This window comes from Heterodontus francisci, chromosome 9, assembly GCF_036365525.1.
Source record: "Heterodontus francisci isolate sHetFra1 chromosome 9, sHetFra1.hap1, whole genome shotgun sequence".
In the NCBI taxonomy this organism is placed as follows: Eukaryota; Metazoa; Chordata; class Chondrichthyes; order Heterodontiformes; family Heterodontidae; genus Heterodontus; species Heterodontus francisci.
Window position 1 is genome coordinate 108,991,532 of NC_090379.1, and position 18,283 is coordinate 109,009,814.

The following is an 18,283-nucleotide window of genomic DNA, read 5'->3' on the forward strand; positions in this document are numbered from 1 at the left end:
CTAACCAGCTATCTAATTAACTACCTGTGCAGCTGACACTAGCAGGTAGATTAGATTAGATTAGAGATACAGCACTGAAACAGGCCCTTCGGCCCACCGAGTCTGTGCCGAACATCAACCACCCATTTATACTAATCCTACACTAATCCCATATTCCTACCAAACATCCCCACCTGTTCCTATATTTCCCTACCACCTACCTATCCTAGTGACAATTTATAATGGCCAATTTACCTATCAACCTGCAAGTCTTTTGGCTTGTGGGAGGAAACCGGAGCACCTGGAGAAAACCCACGCAGACACAGGGAGAACTTGCAAACTCCACACAGGCAGTACCCGGAATCGAACCCGGGTCCCTGGAGCTGCGAGGCTGCGGTGCTAACCACTGTGCCGAGCTTGTTTACCACTGACTGAGACTGAAAGAAACTACAATTTAATGTTTGTTAAATGCTAAATGCAAACTTGACTAGATTTTAGAAAGCGATCAGCCCTTTAAATTCCCACACTTACCAAATTCCCAAGTTAAGCACTCTGTCGCATACCGGTCAGTTGAGCAGAACAACATCACCCTGGCAGAAATACAATGCAGTGATGCAGGAGTTGGAATCTCTAGGTCAGTGCTGTAATGTTCTCGTACACACCTGAATGACCTGGCTGCTATGTAAAAATCAAATGGTGCCAGCTTGGTGCAGATGTAACATGTGTAACATATGGATTCAACAACAGGCTTAAGGTCCAGCATAATGGAACATCATTCAACATCAAGGAATCTTTCATGTACATTTTGACTAATGTTTGTACGATAGACGATGATTGCCTCTTGACATTAGTGGTACTGAGCTGATGTAGGCCAGGAATGTCCCAGGTACCAATTGAGCGCAGCAGCATCCGAACAATAGAGAAGCAGAATCAGTCATGACAACCACTCTTAATGGCTATCCAGCAACCCCCTACTGGAAAGTATTCCCAGTGGATGTCAGGTGAGGACAGGGTTAGGCGCAGCTATGATATTCATTGGTTGATTATTGTGCTGATAGTTGCTGTCGAGGATCGTACTGTGTGATAGTAGGAGAAGAAACTTCATAATGAAAACAACCTATCTATTAAAAATGACTGACTGAACAATGTTATCATCAAGCCAGCTTGACAAACATAATTAGCATCACTTTCTTTCCTCACATTCTGTGTTGTGTGGGGATGGGAGAGAGAATTCTGTGTTTGAATTTGTATCCTAAACTTTAATCACATCCGTGCATCTTGTCACTGCAGCAGTTACACATTTAATTGTTCAAGGTGTATGTTAAAACATTTAAATGTACTTGTCAACAACCCATGTGTTAGATTACTGGTTTTATAAGAGAAGTATCCTGACAATATGCTGATAATACCCAGCTCTACCTCACTGTCACCTCTGTCGACCTCTCCACTGCCTCTAAATTCGCAGACTGCTTGTCCGACGTCTCAGTACTGGATGAGCAAAAATTTCCTCCAACTAAATACTGGGAAGACAGAAACTATTGTCTTCTGTCGCCATCAGAAACTCCATTCCCTGCCACTGATTCTGTCCCTGTCCCTGGCTACTGCCTAAGGCTGATCCAGACTGCTCACAACCTTAGTGTTATATTTAACCCTGAGATGAGCTTCCTACCACATATCACGCCATCACTAAGACCGCCTATTTCCACCTCCATAACATTGCTTAATGCCGCCCTTGCCTCAGCTCAATCTTCTACAACCCCCTAGATATCTGCACTCCACCAATTATGGCCTCTTCAGCATTCCTGATTTTAATCACTCCAATGTTGGTGGCTGTGCCTTCAGCTGCCAAGGCCCTAAGCTCAGGAATTCCCTTCCTAAACTACTTCTCCTCCTCCCTTCCTCTCTCACCTCCTTTAAGATGCCACTTAAAATCTATTTCTTTAACCAAACTACTGGTCATCTGCCCAATATCTCCTTTTGTGGCTCGGAGTCGACGTTTGTTTGTCTGAGGTGCCTTGGAACATTTTACTACAATGTGCTGTTGTTAATGGTGGTGTTGTCAACAATCCATGTGTTACATTACTGGTTTTATAAGTGAAATATTCCGTAACTTAAAAACAGGGTAACTCTCCGATGCCAAAAAATTAACTCTGGCATTGCATGTTAGAACACAAACCTGTTGTACCATGGAGTGGTGACTGTGGGTTTGCCTCTGAATAATTGCCCACAGCAATACAATCAGTGCCAGCTACCCTTCTTCCCGTCATCCTCCTCCTCCTGCTCTGGTCCACAGGGATGGAGATGGTATTATCTGTTTGCTGCTGTTTGGTGTAGCTTGTTTCAAAGTGTTATTGATAGGAACAGGAGTAGGCCATTTGGTCCCTCTACCCTATTCCGCCATTCAATGAGATCATAGCTGATCTGTGACCTAACTCCATATACCTGCCTTTGCCCATATTCCTTGATACCTTTGCCTAACAAAAATCTGTCAATCTCAGTTTCAAAATTAACAATTGATCTGGTATCAATTGTCATTTGCAGAAGAGAGTTCCAAACTTCTACATTCTTTGCATGAAGAAGTGTTTTCTAATTTCACTCCTGAAAGGTCTGGATGTAATGTTTTGTTTATGTCCCCTAGTCCTAGACACACCAACCAGCGGAAATAGTTTTTCCCAATCAATCCTATCTGTTCCGCTTAATTTCTTGCAAACTTTGATCAAGTCACCCTTTAACCTTCTAAATTTCAGGGAATTGTTAACCTTTCCTTGTAGCTTAACCCTCCGAGTCCAATTATTATTCTAGTAAATCTAAATTGCTCTCTCTCTCTCCAAGGTCAGTATATCTTTCCTAGTGTGGTGCCCAGATCTACACTCAGACTTGAGGTGTGATCTAATCAGAGCTTTTTATAGCTGAAGCATGACTTCTGTGCCCTTATACTCTTCCTCTAGATATAAAGGCCAGCAATCCATTAACCTTTTTGATTATTTTCTGTACCTTTTCATGACATTTTAATGATTTGTGTACCGTCACCCCCAAGTCTCTTTGGACCTTCACTGTTTTGAGCTTTTCACCATTTAGAAAGTACCCTGTTCTATTCTTTTTAGGTCCAAAGTGGATGAGCTCACATTTGTCTACATTGAAACCCATTTGCCACAGTTCTGCCTAGTCACTTGATCTATCAATATCTCTTTGTAATTTTACACTTCCATGTACACTGCTTACGATATCGCCTATCTTTGTGTCATCAGCAAATTTGAGTATGTGGCTTTCTATTCCATCATTTAAGTCATTAATGGAAACAGTGAATTCTTGAGGCCCCATCACAGATCCTTACGATACCACCAGTCACAACCTGCCAAATTGAATGCCTGCCCATTATCCCTACTCTGTTCCAATCCTTCCACCCAGCCAATTTCCTAATTCAGCTAATAATTTGCCTTCAACTTTAGCTAACAGTCTCTTATGAGGTGCTTTATTAAATGCCTATGGAAATCCATATAAATAATATCCATAGACATTCCCCTGTTCACTACTTTAGTCACTTCTTCAAAAAAAACTCAATCAGATTCATCAGGCACGATCTATCCTTTACAAATCCATGCTGACTCTCTCTGATCAGCTGAATATTTTCAAGGTGATCAGTCACCCTATCCTTAATTATAGACTCTAGTAATTTCCTAACAACAGATATTATGCTAACTAGTCTGTAATTCCCTGATTTCCTGCTTTTACTTTTCTTAAATATGCACAATTTTCCAATCTAAAGGAACAGTTCCCGAATTGAGAGAACTTTGGAAGATTGTAGTTAGAGCATCTGCAATGCTCTCACCTGTTTCCTTTAAAGCTCTGGGAAGGAAACCATCTGGTCCTGGGGATTTTGTCACTCTTTAGTGCCATTAAATTCACTATTACTGTTATCCTATTTACATTAATTTTGTTGAGTTCCTGTTTTTCAATAGTACTTGATACAATAATGCTTTCCTTGAGATGTCTAGAATACTGACCTCTTCCTCTACTGTAAATATTGACACAAAGTAATTATTCAGCATGTCCAGTGTTTCTTTATTTTCAAAGGGCTCACATTTCTTCTGACCACCCTCTTTTTCCTGATGTAATTGTAAACGCTTTTAGTGTTGATCTTGATATCTTTTGCAACTTTCATTTCCTACTCCCTTTTTGTAGCTCTTATTATCTGTTTTGTTCCCTTTGATGTTATTTGTATCTTTTCCATTCACCAGGATCTGTACTTTTTTAAATTTCTGTGTGCATTTTGTTTTAGTTCTATGTTGCCTCTTAACCTCTTTAGCTGTACTGAGCTGTCTTTTTTTGGCAAGTAGCACTCTTGCCCTTTAGGAGTATAAACCAGTTCTGTATCATATTAAGTTCTTTTTGAACACCTCCCAATTTTATTTCATTAACAGTTTTGCCCAGTTTACTGTGGACAGTCTGGCTTATCCCATTGAAGACAGCCTTACCTAAATCTAGAATCTTAGTAGCGTTTCACTTTCCTCTCTTTCAAACAGTACGATTGAACTTGATCATATGCTTGCTATTTGATAAATGTTCACACAGTTAGGCTGTTAACTAAATCTGACTCATCATTCATTACTAAATCTAATATGGATAGACACCAAGGAGCAAATTTCCCGCCCGCCCTCTTGGCTAGACATGGTTAGGGAAGCTGAGAAGGGGAATTGTGGGAAAATAAAGACACTTACACACTGCTACAGATGTGATACAAGAATGTATGAAATAAGGACTTGATCTTGTGCTGTTGAAATCAAGATAGGTCCCCCTTTCTCTGCCACATTCCCTGGTCTCAGGTGCCTTCTCCTCTCTTTCAGATTTTCCATGCTTTTATCCCCCTCTGCTGTTCTGCTCTAACCATTTACACTTCTCTGTATCTATCTTTTGTTCCTTTACTTGTCCCTTTGCCATCTCCGTTTGACTTGCAGCATCACCTTTTTGTAATTTAATCACCCTATGACAGACCTCTTGTTCTTTCTTCGACCATTTTTTCCTAGACTTTGTAATTATTAAAAACTGTTAAATCTCTAATAAAAAGAGAAAATACTGGAAACACTCAGCATGTCAGGCAGCATCTATGGAGAGAGAAACAGAATTCATGTTTCAGAAGAACATTAATGTTCAAGAAGTTAGAGATTCTGATGAAAGGTCATTGACCTGAAACGTTAACTCTGTTTCTCTCTCCACAGATGATGCCTGACCTGCTGAGTGTTTCCAGCAATTTCTGTTCTTATCCACTGGCTGTTCGATGAATCCAAAGGTCCACTTATATTTCCTTCTTTAATATGAAATCTTCAGTGAAACACTTCACATTAGTTAGTCAGCCTTTATTTTTAACAAGGAGGTTCCACAGTAATATAATTTATATTTTAAAATGGGTATGAAACGTTTAATATGAGATTCTACAAAAGTATTATTCACAGTATAAAATTCATATAATGAGACAATGCATGCAGTAAAGTTCTTCATCTAAGAAGCTATCTCTGCAAACTGAATAGATTGATAGTTTTTCAATCTGGGGGACAGCAAATGATGTACCACCATAACTGTAGCTGTCAGCTTTCTTGTCCTGGAGACGCTCACTCAGTTAGGCTGCTAATTGTGCCTCCATTTAAGGCCTGAAAGTATAGCCTGTGACACAACTGCCTGCCACATCATTATACCAAAGGAACCTATAGAAAACATTCCTATAATAGGCTAAGTTAGTGGGCTGAAAAGGCCTTTAATCTCATTGAAGGAGTGAATCCTTTTGCTTTTCCCTTGTCCCCCACTTGCCAAGAATGAGGCACATTAATTTTGCCACATGGACAATTGGATACAAAATTGGCTTGATGATAGGAGGCAGAGGGTGGTAGTGGAGGGTTGTTTTTCATATTGGAGACCGGTGACCAGTGGTGTGCTGCAGGGATCGGTGCTGGGCCCTCTCTTGTTTGTCATATATATTAATGACTTGGATGTGAATGTAAGGGGCATGATTAGTAAGTTTGCAGATTACACCAAAATTGGTGGTTTGGTGGACAGTGAAGAAGGTTGTCTAAGGTTACAACAGGAAATAGGTCAACTGGGAAAGTGGGCAAGGGATTGGCAAATGGAATTTAATGCAGACAAGTGTGAAGTGATGCATTTTGGGAAGTTAAACCAGGACAGGACATATACAGTGAATGGCAGGGCCCTGGGGAGTGTTGTTGAGCAGAGAGACCTTGGGGTGCAAGTACGTAGTTCCCTGAAAGTGGCAACACAGGTAGACAGGGTGGTGAAGAAGGCATATGGCATGCTTGTCTTCATTGGCCAAGGCGCTGAGTACAAGAGTTGGGATGTCATGTTACAGTTGTACATAACGTTGGTTAGGCCGCATTTGGAGTACTGTGTGCAGTTCTGGTCGCCGTACTACAGGAAAAATGTGATTAAGCTAGAGAGAGTGCAGAAAAGATTCACAAGGATGTTGCCTGGTTTGGAGGGCTTGAGTTATAAAGAGAGATTGGATAGGCTGGGTCTGTTTTTCCCTGGAGCGAAGGAGGCTGAGGGGACATGATAGAGGTATATAAAATTATGAGGCATAGATAGGGTAGATAGCCAGAGTCTGTTTCCCATGGTAGGGGTGAGTAAAACTAGAGGGCATAGATTTAAGGTGAGAGGGAGTAGGTTTAAAGGGGATCAAAGGGGTAAATTTTTCACACAAAGAATAGTGGGTATCTGGAATGAACTGCCTGAGGAGGTGGTGGAGGCAGGAACAGTAGTGACATTTAAGAGGCATCTGGACAGGTACTTGAATGAGCAAGGCATAGAGGGATATGGAATTAATGCAGGCAGGTGGGATTAGTTTAGATAGGCATTATGGTCGGCATGGACGTGGTGGGCCTAAGTGCCTGTTTCTATGCTGTACGACTCTGACATTAAACTTCAAATTGTTGCTGGGAAGAAAAGAGGGCCTATTATAAGGAATTGCCAGGCCCCCAGCCGGGAAGACATTTTTGCATACTAGCAGACAGTGTTAGAACAAAAGAACCAGTCCCTGCTCCCAATACACAGAACAAATGTGGTCAGACCAGTTTAGTCACATGACTAACTGGCTGTTGCAGAGTTTTGAACTGAGAGTTAAATTGGAGAAACATTGTTTGAAGACAGAAAGCTCCTGGATTGAGAACATATCTCTCCTGTCTGCTCCCATCTCCTTCTCACCAGCTTTGAAATCCATTGAAACCACATGAACCCCAAGAGAGAAAAGGTTCCGACAATGAACAAGGTTTAAGAAGAATATAGGGCCCCAACGAAAAGCAAGAACTACCTACAAAAGGCCTCTACAGTAAACTCGAAGCACAGTAACAAGAAACTCTTCAGATATTGCCTCAAACCTCTCCACTGTATTTTACTTCTCATTTCTGTCCCTGTCTGCATGTGTGTATTACGTATGCATGCTAGTGTGGGCGCATCGTGTATCTGTAGATGTTAACCGAATTAGCGTTTAAGTTTTAATAAATCTCACTTTTCTTCTTTAAGAAAGCCTGTTTGTGCACATTTCTTTGCCTTGTAATTGGAAAGCGGTGAACAAGGATTCACCAAGGGGGAGCTCAAAACACTGTGTTTTTAAAATTAAACCCTGTTACAGTAAGACCAAGTGAAGGCTGAAAGGGACCCCTAGACACCTTTCTCACCCGGTCGTAACACTTATCAACTAGTATAGATGTGATCTTGTCAATTTGTGTTGCAGTTAACAGTTCTGTAATGCGTCCTCTTTCCCATATTAAACATTGCTTCAGGAACTAATTGGAACTATAAAACTCAAAACTAATAACAAAACCATCTGTTTTTAATTAATTAGTCAAGGTAACATTTATTTACATAGAATATACAGCACAGAAACAGGCCCAACCAGTCAACGCCAGTGTTTATGCTCCATTCGAGCCTTTTGCCATCCTTCCTCAACTAAGAGGCATACATCAAGTATATAGACAGCAGGCAGTGCATGCTCAGAGAGAATACGAAGAGATTAGGAGAGAAGTCAAAAAAACAAATAGGAAGGCAAGGTGGAACTATGAAATTAAATTATTAAGGAATATCAAACAAAATAGTAAAATATTTTGCAGGTCCATCAAGTAAAAAAAGGAAGGCTGAGATGGGAATAAGACAGTTAAGGGATAGACAGGATAATACCACAGGTACTACAGTATTATAAAGAGATGGCAGGAATATTAATTAATTATTCGCTTCGGTATTTACCAGAAAGATAGAATGGGTGGACATGACATGGAATGATGAGATGAGGAATGAGATCAGAGCATTTAAAATAAAAGAGATAGTGCCAGAGGACTGGAGAATTGCAAATGTTACACCCATGTTCAAAAAAGAATGTAAAGATAAGCCCAGTGACTATGGCCAGTCAGTTTAACTTCGGTGGTGGGGAAACTTCTAGAAAGAATAATTCGGGACAAAATTAATAGTCGGATTAATTGCGGAAATTAATTAAGGAAAACCAACATGGATTTGTTTAGGGGAAATCATGTTTAAATAATTTGCTGGAGGTGTTTTTTGAAGGGGTAACCGAGAGGATTGATGAGAGCAATGCTGTTGATGTGGTGTACGTGGACTTCCAAAAGGCATTTGACACAGTGCCATACAACAGACTTGTGAGCAAAGTTATAGCTCATGGAATAAAAGGGACAGTAGCAACAGAGAGTAGTGGTTAATGGATGTTTTTCGGGCTGGAGGAAGGTTTGTAGTGGAGTTCCCCAGGGGTCCGTGTTGGGACCCTTGCTCTTTCTGATGTATATTAATGACTTAGACCTTGGTGCACGGGGCACAATTTCAAAATTTGCAGATGATACGAAACTTGGAAGCATTGTGAACTGTGAGGAGGATCATATAGAACTTCAAAAGAACACTGACAAACTCATGGAATAGGTGGACAAGTGGCAGATGAAGTTCAATGTGGAGAAATGTGAAGTGATTCATTTTGGTAGGAAGAACATGGAGAGACAATATAGAAGAAAGGGTACAACTCTAAAGGGGGTGCAGGAACAGAGAGACCTGGGTATATATGTGCATAAGTCATTGAAGATGGCAGGATAGGTTGAGAGAGTGGTCAATAAAGCATACAGTATCCTGGGCTTTATTAATAGCAGCATTGAGTACAAGAGCAAGGGAGGTAATGTTGAACTCAGCTGGAGTATTGCATCCAGTTCTGGGTATCACATTTAAGGAAAGATGTGAAGACATTGGAGAATGTGCAGAAAAGATTCTCGAGAATGGTTCCAGGATGAGGAACTTCATTTGCGGATAGATTGGAAAAGTTAGGACTGTTTTCCTTGGAGAAGAGAAGGTTGAGAGGAGATTTGATAGACGTATTCAAAATCATGAGGGGTTTAGACAGAGTAGATAGGGAGAAACTTTTCCCACTCGTGAAGGGATCAAGAATGAGAGGGCACAGATTTAATGTAATTGGCAAAAAAAGCAATGGTGACATGAGGAAAACTTTTTTGCGCAGCGAGTGGTTAAGATCTGGAATGCACTGCCAGAGAGTGCAGTAGAGGCAGGTTCAATCGAGGCATTCAAAAGGGAATTAGATAATTACATGCAAAGGAAGAATGTACAGGGCTATAGGGAGAAGGCAGGGGAATGGCACTAAGTGCATTGCTGACTTGGAGAACTGGTGCAAACACGATGGGCTGAATGGCCTCCTTCTGTGCTGTCACAATTCTGTGATTCTTTGGGATATATTGAATAAACTAAACAAAGTCAAAGAGGATAAACCCCTGGTCTGCATGGATTTAAAAATAATCTAAGCAAGAGATAGCAGAGGCATTATTACACATAGTTGATAACTTGTAAGGATCAGTGCTGAGACCACTGCTGTTCACAAGTTATATTTACGATTTAGACTTTGGAATCAAAAATGCAATTTCTAAATTTGCAGCTGACGCCAAATTGTGGGGGGTGGGGGTGGTGGTGATGGTGGAGGATTAGTTAATACTGAGGAGGATGGCAATAAATTTCAGGAGGACGTTAATAGACTTGCAGAATGGGCAAATAATTGCCAAATTAGTTCAACACAGATAAATGTGAGGTTGTATATTTTTGTAGGAAGAATGGGGCTCGTTTACTTGGAAGGTGCGGGTCGAGATAGGGTAGAGGAATAAAGGGATCTCTTGAGTACGCCTACACCAATCACTAAAAGTTTCATCTCGGGTTAGCAAGGACATTAAAAAAAGCAAACCAAGCACTAGATTTTATTTCTAGGGGGATAAGGACATAAGAAATAGGAGCAGGAGTAGGTCATTTGACCCCTCAAGCCTGTTCTGCCACTGAATAAGATCATGGTTGATCTGAATGTGGCCTTAACTTCACTTTCCTGCAGACCCCCCATCACTCTTGATTCCCTTGTAGATCAAAGATCTGTCTAATTCAGCCTTGAATATATTCAATGACCCAGCCTCCACTGCTTTCTGGGGAAGATTAACGACCCTCTGAGAGGAGCAATTCCTCCTCATCTCTGGCTTAAATGGGAGACCCCTTATTTTTAAACTGTGTCCCCAGTTCTAGATTCCCCCACAAGGGGAAAGATCCTCTCAGCATCTACTCTGTCAAGCCCCTTCAGAATCTTCTGTTTTAATAAGATCAACTCTCATTCTTCTAAACTCAAATTAGTATAGGCCCAGCCTGCTCAATCTTTCCTGATAAGACAACCCCTTTATCCCAGGAATTGGCCTAGTGTACCTACTCTGAACTGCTTCCAATGCAATTATATCTCTCCTTAAGTAAGGAGACCAAAATTGTATGCAGTACTCTAGGTGTGGTCTCACTAATGCCCTGTACAGTTGTAGCAAGATTTCCCTACTTTTATACTCCATCCCATTGCAATAAATGGCAACATTCCACTTGCCTTCCTAATTATTTGCTGTAACTGCATGCTAACTTTTTGTGATTGATGTACAAGGACACCCAGATCCCTCCGTACTGCTGCATTCTGCAGTCTCTCTCCATTTAAATAATCTGCTTTTCTGTTCTTCCTGCCAAAGTGGACTATGTCACGTTTTCCCACATTATTCTACATCTGCCAATTTTTGCCCACTCACTTTTCAATTCAGTAGGTTAGATAGGTAAAGTAGGGAAGTTATGCTGAACCTGTATTGAGCCTTGGTTGTACCACACTTCGAGTACTGTGTGCAGTTTTGGTCATCTATTATGAAAAAATAAACCGACACTGAAGAGGGTGCAGAGAGGATTTACAAGGTTGATAACAAAATGCAAAGGGATAATATCAGGAAAGATGAACAGGGTGGATCTCTTTTCTCTTGAATAAAGGCTGAGGGGTGACCTAATAGAGGTCTTAAAGTTATGAAAGATTTTGATAGAGTGGATACAGAGAGAATGTTTTTACTTGTGGCGAACTTGCAAGACTAGAGGCCGTCAATATAAGATAGTCACGAAGAAATCCAACAGGGAAGCCAGAAGAAACCTCTTTAGCCAGAGTGTGGTGAGAATATGTAATTTGCTACCACAGGAAGTGGTTGAAGCGAATAGAATAGATGCATTTGAGAGGAGGCTAAACAAGCATATGAGGGAGAAGGAAATAGAGGGTTACTCTGATAGGTTTCGATAATGACAGGAGGAAGGTCGAGTGGAGCATAAACACTGGCATGGACTGGTTGGGCCGAATGGCCTGTTCACTGCCATATATACTATGTAAACTATACCAGCATGACCCTCCACTCATTTTTCCCTCGTATGCTTATCTAGTATCCCCTTAAATGCATCTATACTATCTGCCTGAAGGATTCCCTATGGTGGTGAGTTCCAGATTCTTACCACTTATGCTCTTCTCCATATGTATGTATACACAATATTTTTTCCTGTGAGGGGAATGTCACTTTGTCACTGCACTTCTGATGGAACCTCACTATCTTGAAGATGTCACACTTCTGCTATATCCCAATGAAGATGGGAGAATCAATATGCTGGTGAGTAGCCATTTTGTCTCATACAAACTTGGTCTAGATGTTCCCAGGGCCTTTGTATGTTTGTCAGAGGATTATTACCACCAAAAAGAGTAATTAAACCGCTGGTGGTGTAAGGGACAGCTTCAGGATCTAATAGCGTCTATCTTCGTGTATAATACAAAGCAATCTTTATCTGTTGCTAAATTACATTTTATCTCACATATCCATATTCCATTTTACTCCTTTCCTGACAGTATTGACTTCTTTGCTGCGATTGGGTAGAAGTACCCATAAAACCAAAAGTCGCCATTCTGCACGGCTGTCTGAGTATTGGCATATGGTTGTGGAGATCATCACAATCGAGCCCAATCTTGTGCTTCCCCAATGCGCGCACCTGAATTTTCAGATGGGACTGCAGTCAGTGGAGGAAATCTTATTAATTTTCCCTTCCCCGGTCCAATTGGCTGCTGCCAATTGTGGTACTTCATCTAGCTGCTTGCAACGGTCACTTTGATTTATACAACGCTGTTAACAGAAAAATGTCTAAAGGCGCATCAAATAAGTGTAATCAGACAAAAACCAACACCACAACAGGGAAGGAAACAGTTTGCGGGGTGACCAACTGCTTGGTCAAAGAAGTGGGTCTGGAAGGAGGAGGAGAGGCGGAGTGGTTTAGGGAGAGAATTCCAGAGATTCGGGCTTAGACAGTTGAAGCCACAGCTATCAGTGATGGGTGAAGGGATTTTGCCCAACTCAGATCAATTAACTCAGCACAAAGTGCGACAGACTTTTTTCTCTAAGCAACCAAGCATGATGCCTCTCTCCTTTGTTTTTTTCCAGAACCTCAGACCTGTGGGGCTCCTCAACTCCCTCAGTTTTACTGTGTTCTAACAAGTTTGAGGGTTTTACATCCCATGCCTGGCATTGCCGAACCACGGTTTTCTGCTTTTCCTCATCTGTTGCCTCATGCACTACAGAACTCTCTTCATCTTGGTTTCTCAATGGGAAAATATTTGATGGGTGTGAGTTGGGTCCAGTGGAAACGTTTGTGTGTATTCTGTTGTGGATTCATTGCTATGTTCATCTCATAGAATCATAGAATGATTAGAACACAGAAGGAGGCCATTTGGCCTGCCATGTCCATGTCAGGGGATGTGCGAGGCAAGTTCTTGACACAGAGGGTGGTGAGTGCCTGGAACTTGTTGCCGGGGGAGGTGGTGGAAGCAGGTACCATAGAGATGTTTAAGAGGCATCTTGACAAATACATGAATAGGATGGGAATAGAGGGATACGGACCCCGGAAGTGCAGAAGGTTTTAGTTTAGGCAAGCATCAAGATCGGCGCAGGCTTGGAGGGCCGAATGGCCTGTTCCTGTGCTGTACTGTTCTTTGACACCGATTTAAGGTGACAGGCAAAAGAACCAATGGCAACATAAGGAAAAACCTTTTATGCAGGAGTGGTAAGGATCTGGAATGCAGTGCCTGAGAGGGTGGTAGAGGCACTTGCAATTGGGAATTTCAAAAGGGAATTGGATAAGCACCAAAAGAGAAAAGATTTGCCTATTTTTATACTGTGCCCCGACCGATGAAGGCAAGCATGCCGTATGCCTTCTTGACTACCTTATCCACCTGCGTTGCCACTTTCAGTGACCTGTGGACCTGTACGCTCAGATCTCTCTGCCTGTCAATACTCCGAAGGGTTCTGCCATTTACTGTATACCTCCCACCTGCATTAGACCTTCCAAAATGCATTACCTCACATTTGTCCGAATTAAACTCCATCTGCCATTTCTCCGCCCAAGTCTCCAACCGATCTATATCCTGCTGTATCCTCTGACAATCCTCATCACTGTCCGCAACTCCACCAACCTTTGTGTCCTCCGCAAACATATTAATCAGACCAGCCACATTTTCCTCCAAATCATTTATATATACTACAAACAGCACAGGTTCCAGCACTGATCCCTGCGGAACACCACTAGTCACATCCCTCCATTCAGAAAAGCACCCTTCCACTGCTACCCTCTGTCTTCTATGACCGAGCCAGTTCTGTATCCATCTTGCCAGCTCCCCTCTGATCCCCTGTGACTTCACCTTTTGTATCAGTCTGCCATGAGGGACCTTGTCAAAGGCTTTACTGAAGTCCATATAGATAACATCCACTGCCCTTCCTTCATCAATCATCTTTGTCACTTCCTCAAAAAACTCAATCAAATTAGTGAGACACGACCTCCTCTTCACAAAACCATGCTGCCTCTCGCTAATAAGTCCATTTGTTTCCAAATGGGAGTAAATCCTGTCCCAAAGAATCCTTTCGAATAATTTCCCTACCACTGATGTAAGGCTCACCGGCCTATAATTTGCTGGATTATCCTTGCTACCCTTCTTAAACAAAGGAACAACATTGGCTATTCTCCAGTCCTCTGGGACCTCACCTGTAGCCAATGAGGATGCAAAGATTTCTGTCAAGGCCCCAGAAATTTCTTCCCTTGCCTCCCTCCGTATTCTGGGGTAGATCCCATCAGGCCCTGGGGACTTATCTACCTTAATGCTTTGCAAGACACCCAACACCACCTCCTTTTTGATAATGAGATGACTGAGACTATCTGCACTCCCTTCCCTAGGCTCATCATCCACCAAGTCCTTCTGTTTGGTGAATACTGATGCAAAGTACTCATTTAGTACCTCGCCCATTTCCTCTGGCTCCACACATAGATTCCCTTCTCTGTCCTTGAGTGGGCCAACCCTTTCCCTGGTTACCCTCTTGCTCTTTATATACGCATAAAAAGCCTTGGGATTTTCCTTAATCCTGTTTGCCAATGACTTCTCATAACCCCTTTTAGCCCTCCTGACTCCTTGCTTAAGTTCCTTCCTACTGTCTTTATATTCCTCAAGGGATTCGTTTGTTCCTAGCCTTCCAGCCCTTACGAATGCTTCCTTTTTCTTTTTGACGAGGCTCACAATATCCCGTGTTATCCAAGGTTCCCGAAACTTGCCAAACGTATCCTTCTTCCTCACAGGAACATGCTGGTCCTGGATTCTAATCAACTGTCAGATGTTGATTTACCCTCAAACAGCCGCCCCCAATCTAAATTCTTCAGTTCCTGCCTAATATTGTTATAATTAGCCTTCCCCCAATTTAGCACCTTCACCCAAGGACTACTCTTATCCTTATCCACATGTACCTTAAAACTTATGGAATTATGGTCACTGTTCCCGAAATGCTCCCCTACTGAAACTTCGACCACCTGGCCGGGCTCATTCCCCAATACCAGGTTCAGTACGGCCCCATCCCTAGTTGGACTATCTACGTATTGTTTCAAGAAGCCCTCCTGGATGCTCCTTACAAATTCTGCCCCATCCAAGCCCCTAGCACTAAGTGAGTCCCAGTCAATATAGGGGAAGTTGAAATCACCCACCACTACAACCCTGTTACCTTTACATCTTTCCAAAATCTGTCTACATATCTGCTCCTCCACCTCCCGCTGGCTGTTGGGAGGCCTGTAGTAAACCCCCAACATCATGACTGCACCCTTCCTATTCCTGAGCTCCACCCATATTGCCTCGCTGCATGACCCCTCCGAGGTGTCCTCCTGCAGTACAGCTGTGATGTTCTCCTTAACCAGTAATGCAACTCCCCCACCCCTTTTACATCCCCCTCCATCCCGCCTGAAGCTTCTAAATCCTGGAACATTTAGCTGCCAATCCTGCCCTTCCCTCAACCAAGTCTCTGTAATAGCAACAACATCATATTTCCAAGTACTAATCCAAGCTCTAAGTTCATCTGCCTTACCTGTTCTACTTCTCGCATTGAAACAAATGCACTTCAGACCACCAGTCCCGCTGTGCTCAGCAACATCTCCCTGCCTGCTCTTCCTCTTAGCCTTACTGGCCTTATTTACTAGTTTTCTTCATTTATTTCACTTGCTGTCCTACTGCTCTGGTTCCCACCCCCCTGCCACACTAGTTTAAACCCTCCCGAGTGACGCTAGCAAACCTTGCTGCCAGGATATTTGTGCCCCTCCAGTTTAGATGCAACCCGTCCTTCTTGTACAGGTCCCATCTGTCCCTGAAGATATCCCAATGGTCCAGATATCTGAAACCCTCCCTTCTACACCAGCTGTTCAGCCACGTGTTTAGCTGCACTATCTTCCTATTTCTAGCCTCACTGGCACGTGGCACAGCGAGTAATCCAGAGATTACAACCCTAGAGGTCCTGTTTTTTAACTTACAACTTAACTCCCTAAACTCCCCCTGCAGGACCTCGTCACTCTTCCTGCCTATGTCGTTGGTACCGATGTGTACCGCAACCTCTGGCTGTTCACCCTCCCCCTTCAGAATGCTCCCTGTCCATTCAGAGACATCCTTGACCCTGGCACCAGGGAGGCAACATACCATCCTGGAGTCTCTTTCACGTCCACAGAAGCGCCTATCTGTGCCCCTGACTATAGAGTCCCCTATAACTATTGCTCTTCTGTGCTTTGTCCCTCCCTGCTGAACAACAGTGCCAGCCGTGGTGCCACTGCTCTGGCTGCTGCTGTTTTCCCCTGATAGGCCATCCCCCCCAACAGTATCCAAAACGGTATACTTGTTAGAGAGGGGGATAGCCACAGGGGATTCCTGCACTGACTGCCTGCCCCTTCTAGAGGTCACCCATCTATCTGCCTGCACCTTGGGTGTAACCACTTCTCTAAAACTCCTGTCTATGACACTTTCTGCCACTTGCATGCTCCTAAGTTCATCCAGTTGCCGCTCCAACCGATCCATGTGGTCTGTGAGGAGCTGCAACTGGGTACACTTCCTGCAAATGTAGTTGTCCGGAACGCTGGAAGCGTCACGGACTTCCCACATCTCACAGGTGAAGCACTTCGCCCCTCTAACTGTCATTTCTAGCACTAATTAATTAATTAATATAAAATAAATAAATACTTATTAAATCCTTACTAAATTGTTATAAGTAACTATATGGTCCTTAGTGCTAGATTTCTACTATAAATATTAAATGCTAACTAAATACAGTAATCTCCCTCTGGTTTAGTTACTCTACTGATTAATTAGTTAATTAGGGTTTTAATCAATTTTTACCAATGTTTTATTTTCAAATTCAGTACAAATTCCCTACCAGCCAATCGGGTCACCGCTTTCCTGTGACGTCACTTTTCAGTTTTTTTTTTACCAGAGGTAAGTTTTTTTTATACTTACAGGTCCGGAACTCCGCCCTCCGAGTCTTCTCCGAGAATGTAGGTTATCGATCCTTTTGCCAATGGGAACAATTTCTCTCCATCCACTCTGTCCGACCTTTCATGATTTTGAGCACCTCTATCAAATCTCCTCTCACCCTTCTCTTCACTTTCAGGAGAACAACCCCAGCTTCTCCAATCTATACACAACTGAAGTCTCTCATCCCTGGAACCATTCTGATAAATCTTTCCTGCACCTGCTCTAAAGTCTTCGCATCCTCCTAAAGTGCAGTGCCCGGAATTGGACACAATACTCCAGTTGTCGGCAAGCCAGTACTTTATAAAGGTTCACCATAACTTCCTTGCTTTTGTACTCTCTGCCTCTGTCTATAAAGCCCAGGATCCCATATGCCTATTTAACCACTTTCTCAACCACTTTCAACAATTTGTGGACATATGCATCCAGGTCTCTCTGTTCCTGACTCCTTTTAGAACTGTACCCTTTACTGTTACATTTTGGTAGGAAGAATGAGGAAATATATCACTTCACATTTCTCTGCATAAAATTTTATCTGCCATGTGTCAGCCCATTCCACCAGCCTATTGAAGTCTATCACAATCCTCCTCACAGTTCACAATGCTTGTGTCATCTGCAAATTTTGCAATTCTTCATTGTACACCAAAGTCTAAGTCATTAATTAATATATATCAAGAAAAGCAGTGGTCCTAGTACCAACCCCTGGGGAACCCCACTGTACACCTTCCTCCAGTCCAAAAAACAACTGATCACCACAACTGTCTGTTTCCTGTCAGTCAGTCAGTCAACTTCATATCCATGCTACAAATGTCCCTTTTATTCCATGGGCTTTGGCTTTGCTAGCAAACCTATTATGTGGCACTTTATCAAATGCCTTTTGGAAGTCCATATGCAGTACATGAATTACATTGCTCTCATTAACTCTTCCTGTTGCCTCGTCAAAAAACTCAATCAAGTTAGTTTAACCCGATATGTCTTGACATATCGACGCTGGCTTTCCTTAATTAATCTACACTTGTCCAAGTGATAATTTTGTCCTGGATTATTGTTTCTAAAAGCTTTCCCACCACTGAGGTTAAGCTGACTGGCCTGTAGTTGCTGGGTTTATCCTTGCAGTCTTCTTTGAAC

The 18,283-nt window shown here is 42.5% G+C and overlaps 1 protein-coding gene across 3 annotated transcripts in view; it reads left to right on the forward strand.

The window, feature by feature from the left end:
* Positions 1-18,283, forward strand: part of zfyve19 (zinc finger, FYVE domain containing 19) — a 62,370-nt gene that overhangs the window by 13,684 nt on the left and 30,403 nt on the right. Inside the window, exon 1 of one of the 3 annotated variants that reach the window (XM_068039665.1) lies at positions 5,222-5,266. The exons of the other annotated variants lie outside the window; for them this stretch is intronic. Coding sequence (XP_067895766.1) covers positions 5,255-5,266 — 12 coding nt within the window. The 5' untranslated portion in view covers positions 5,222-5,254. Of the gene's footprint in view, positions 1-5,221; positions 5,267-18,283 lie in introns of those variants that run through there. 3 annotated transcript variants of the gene reach the window in all.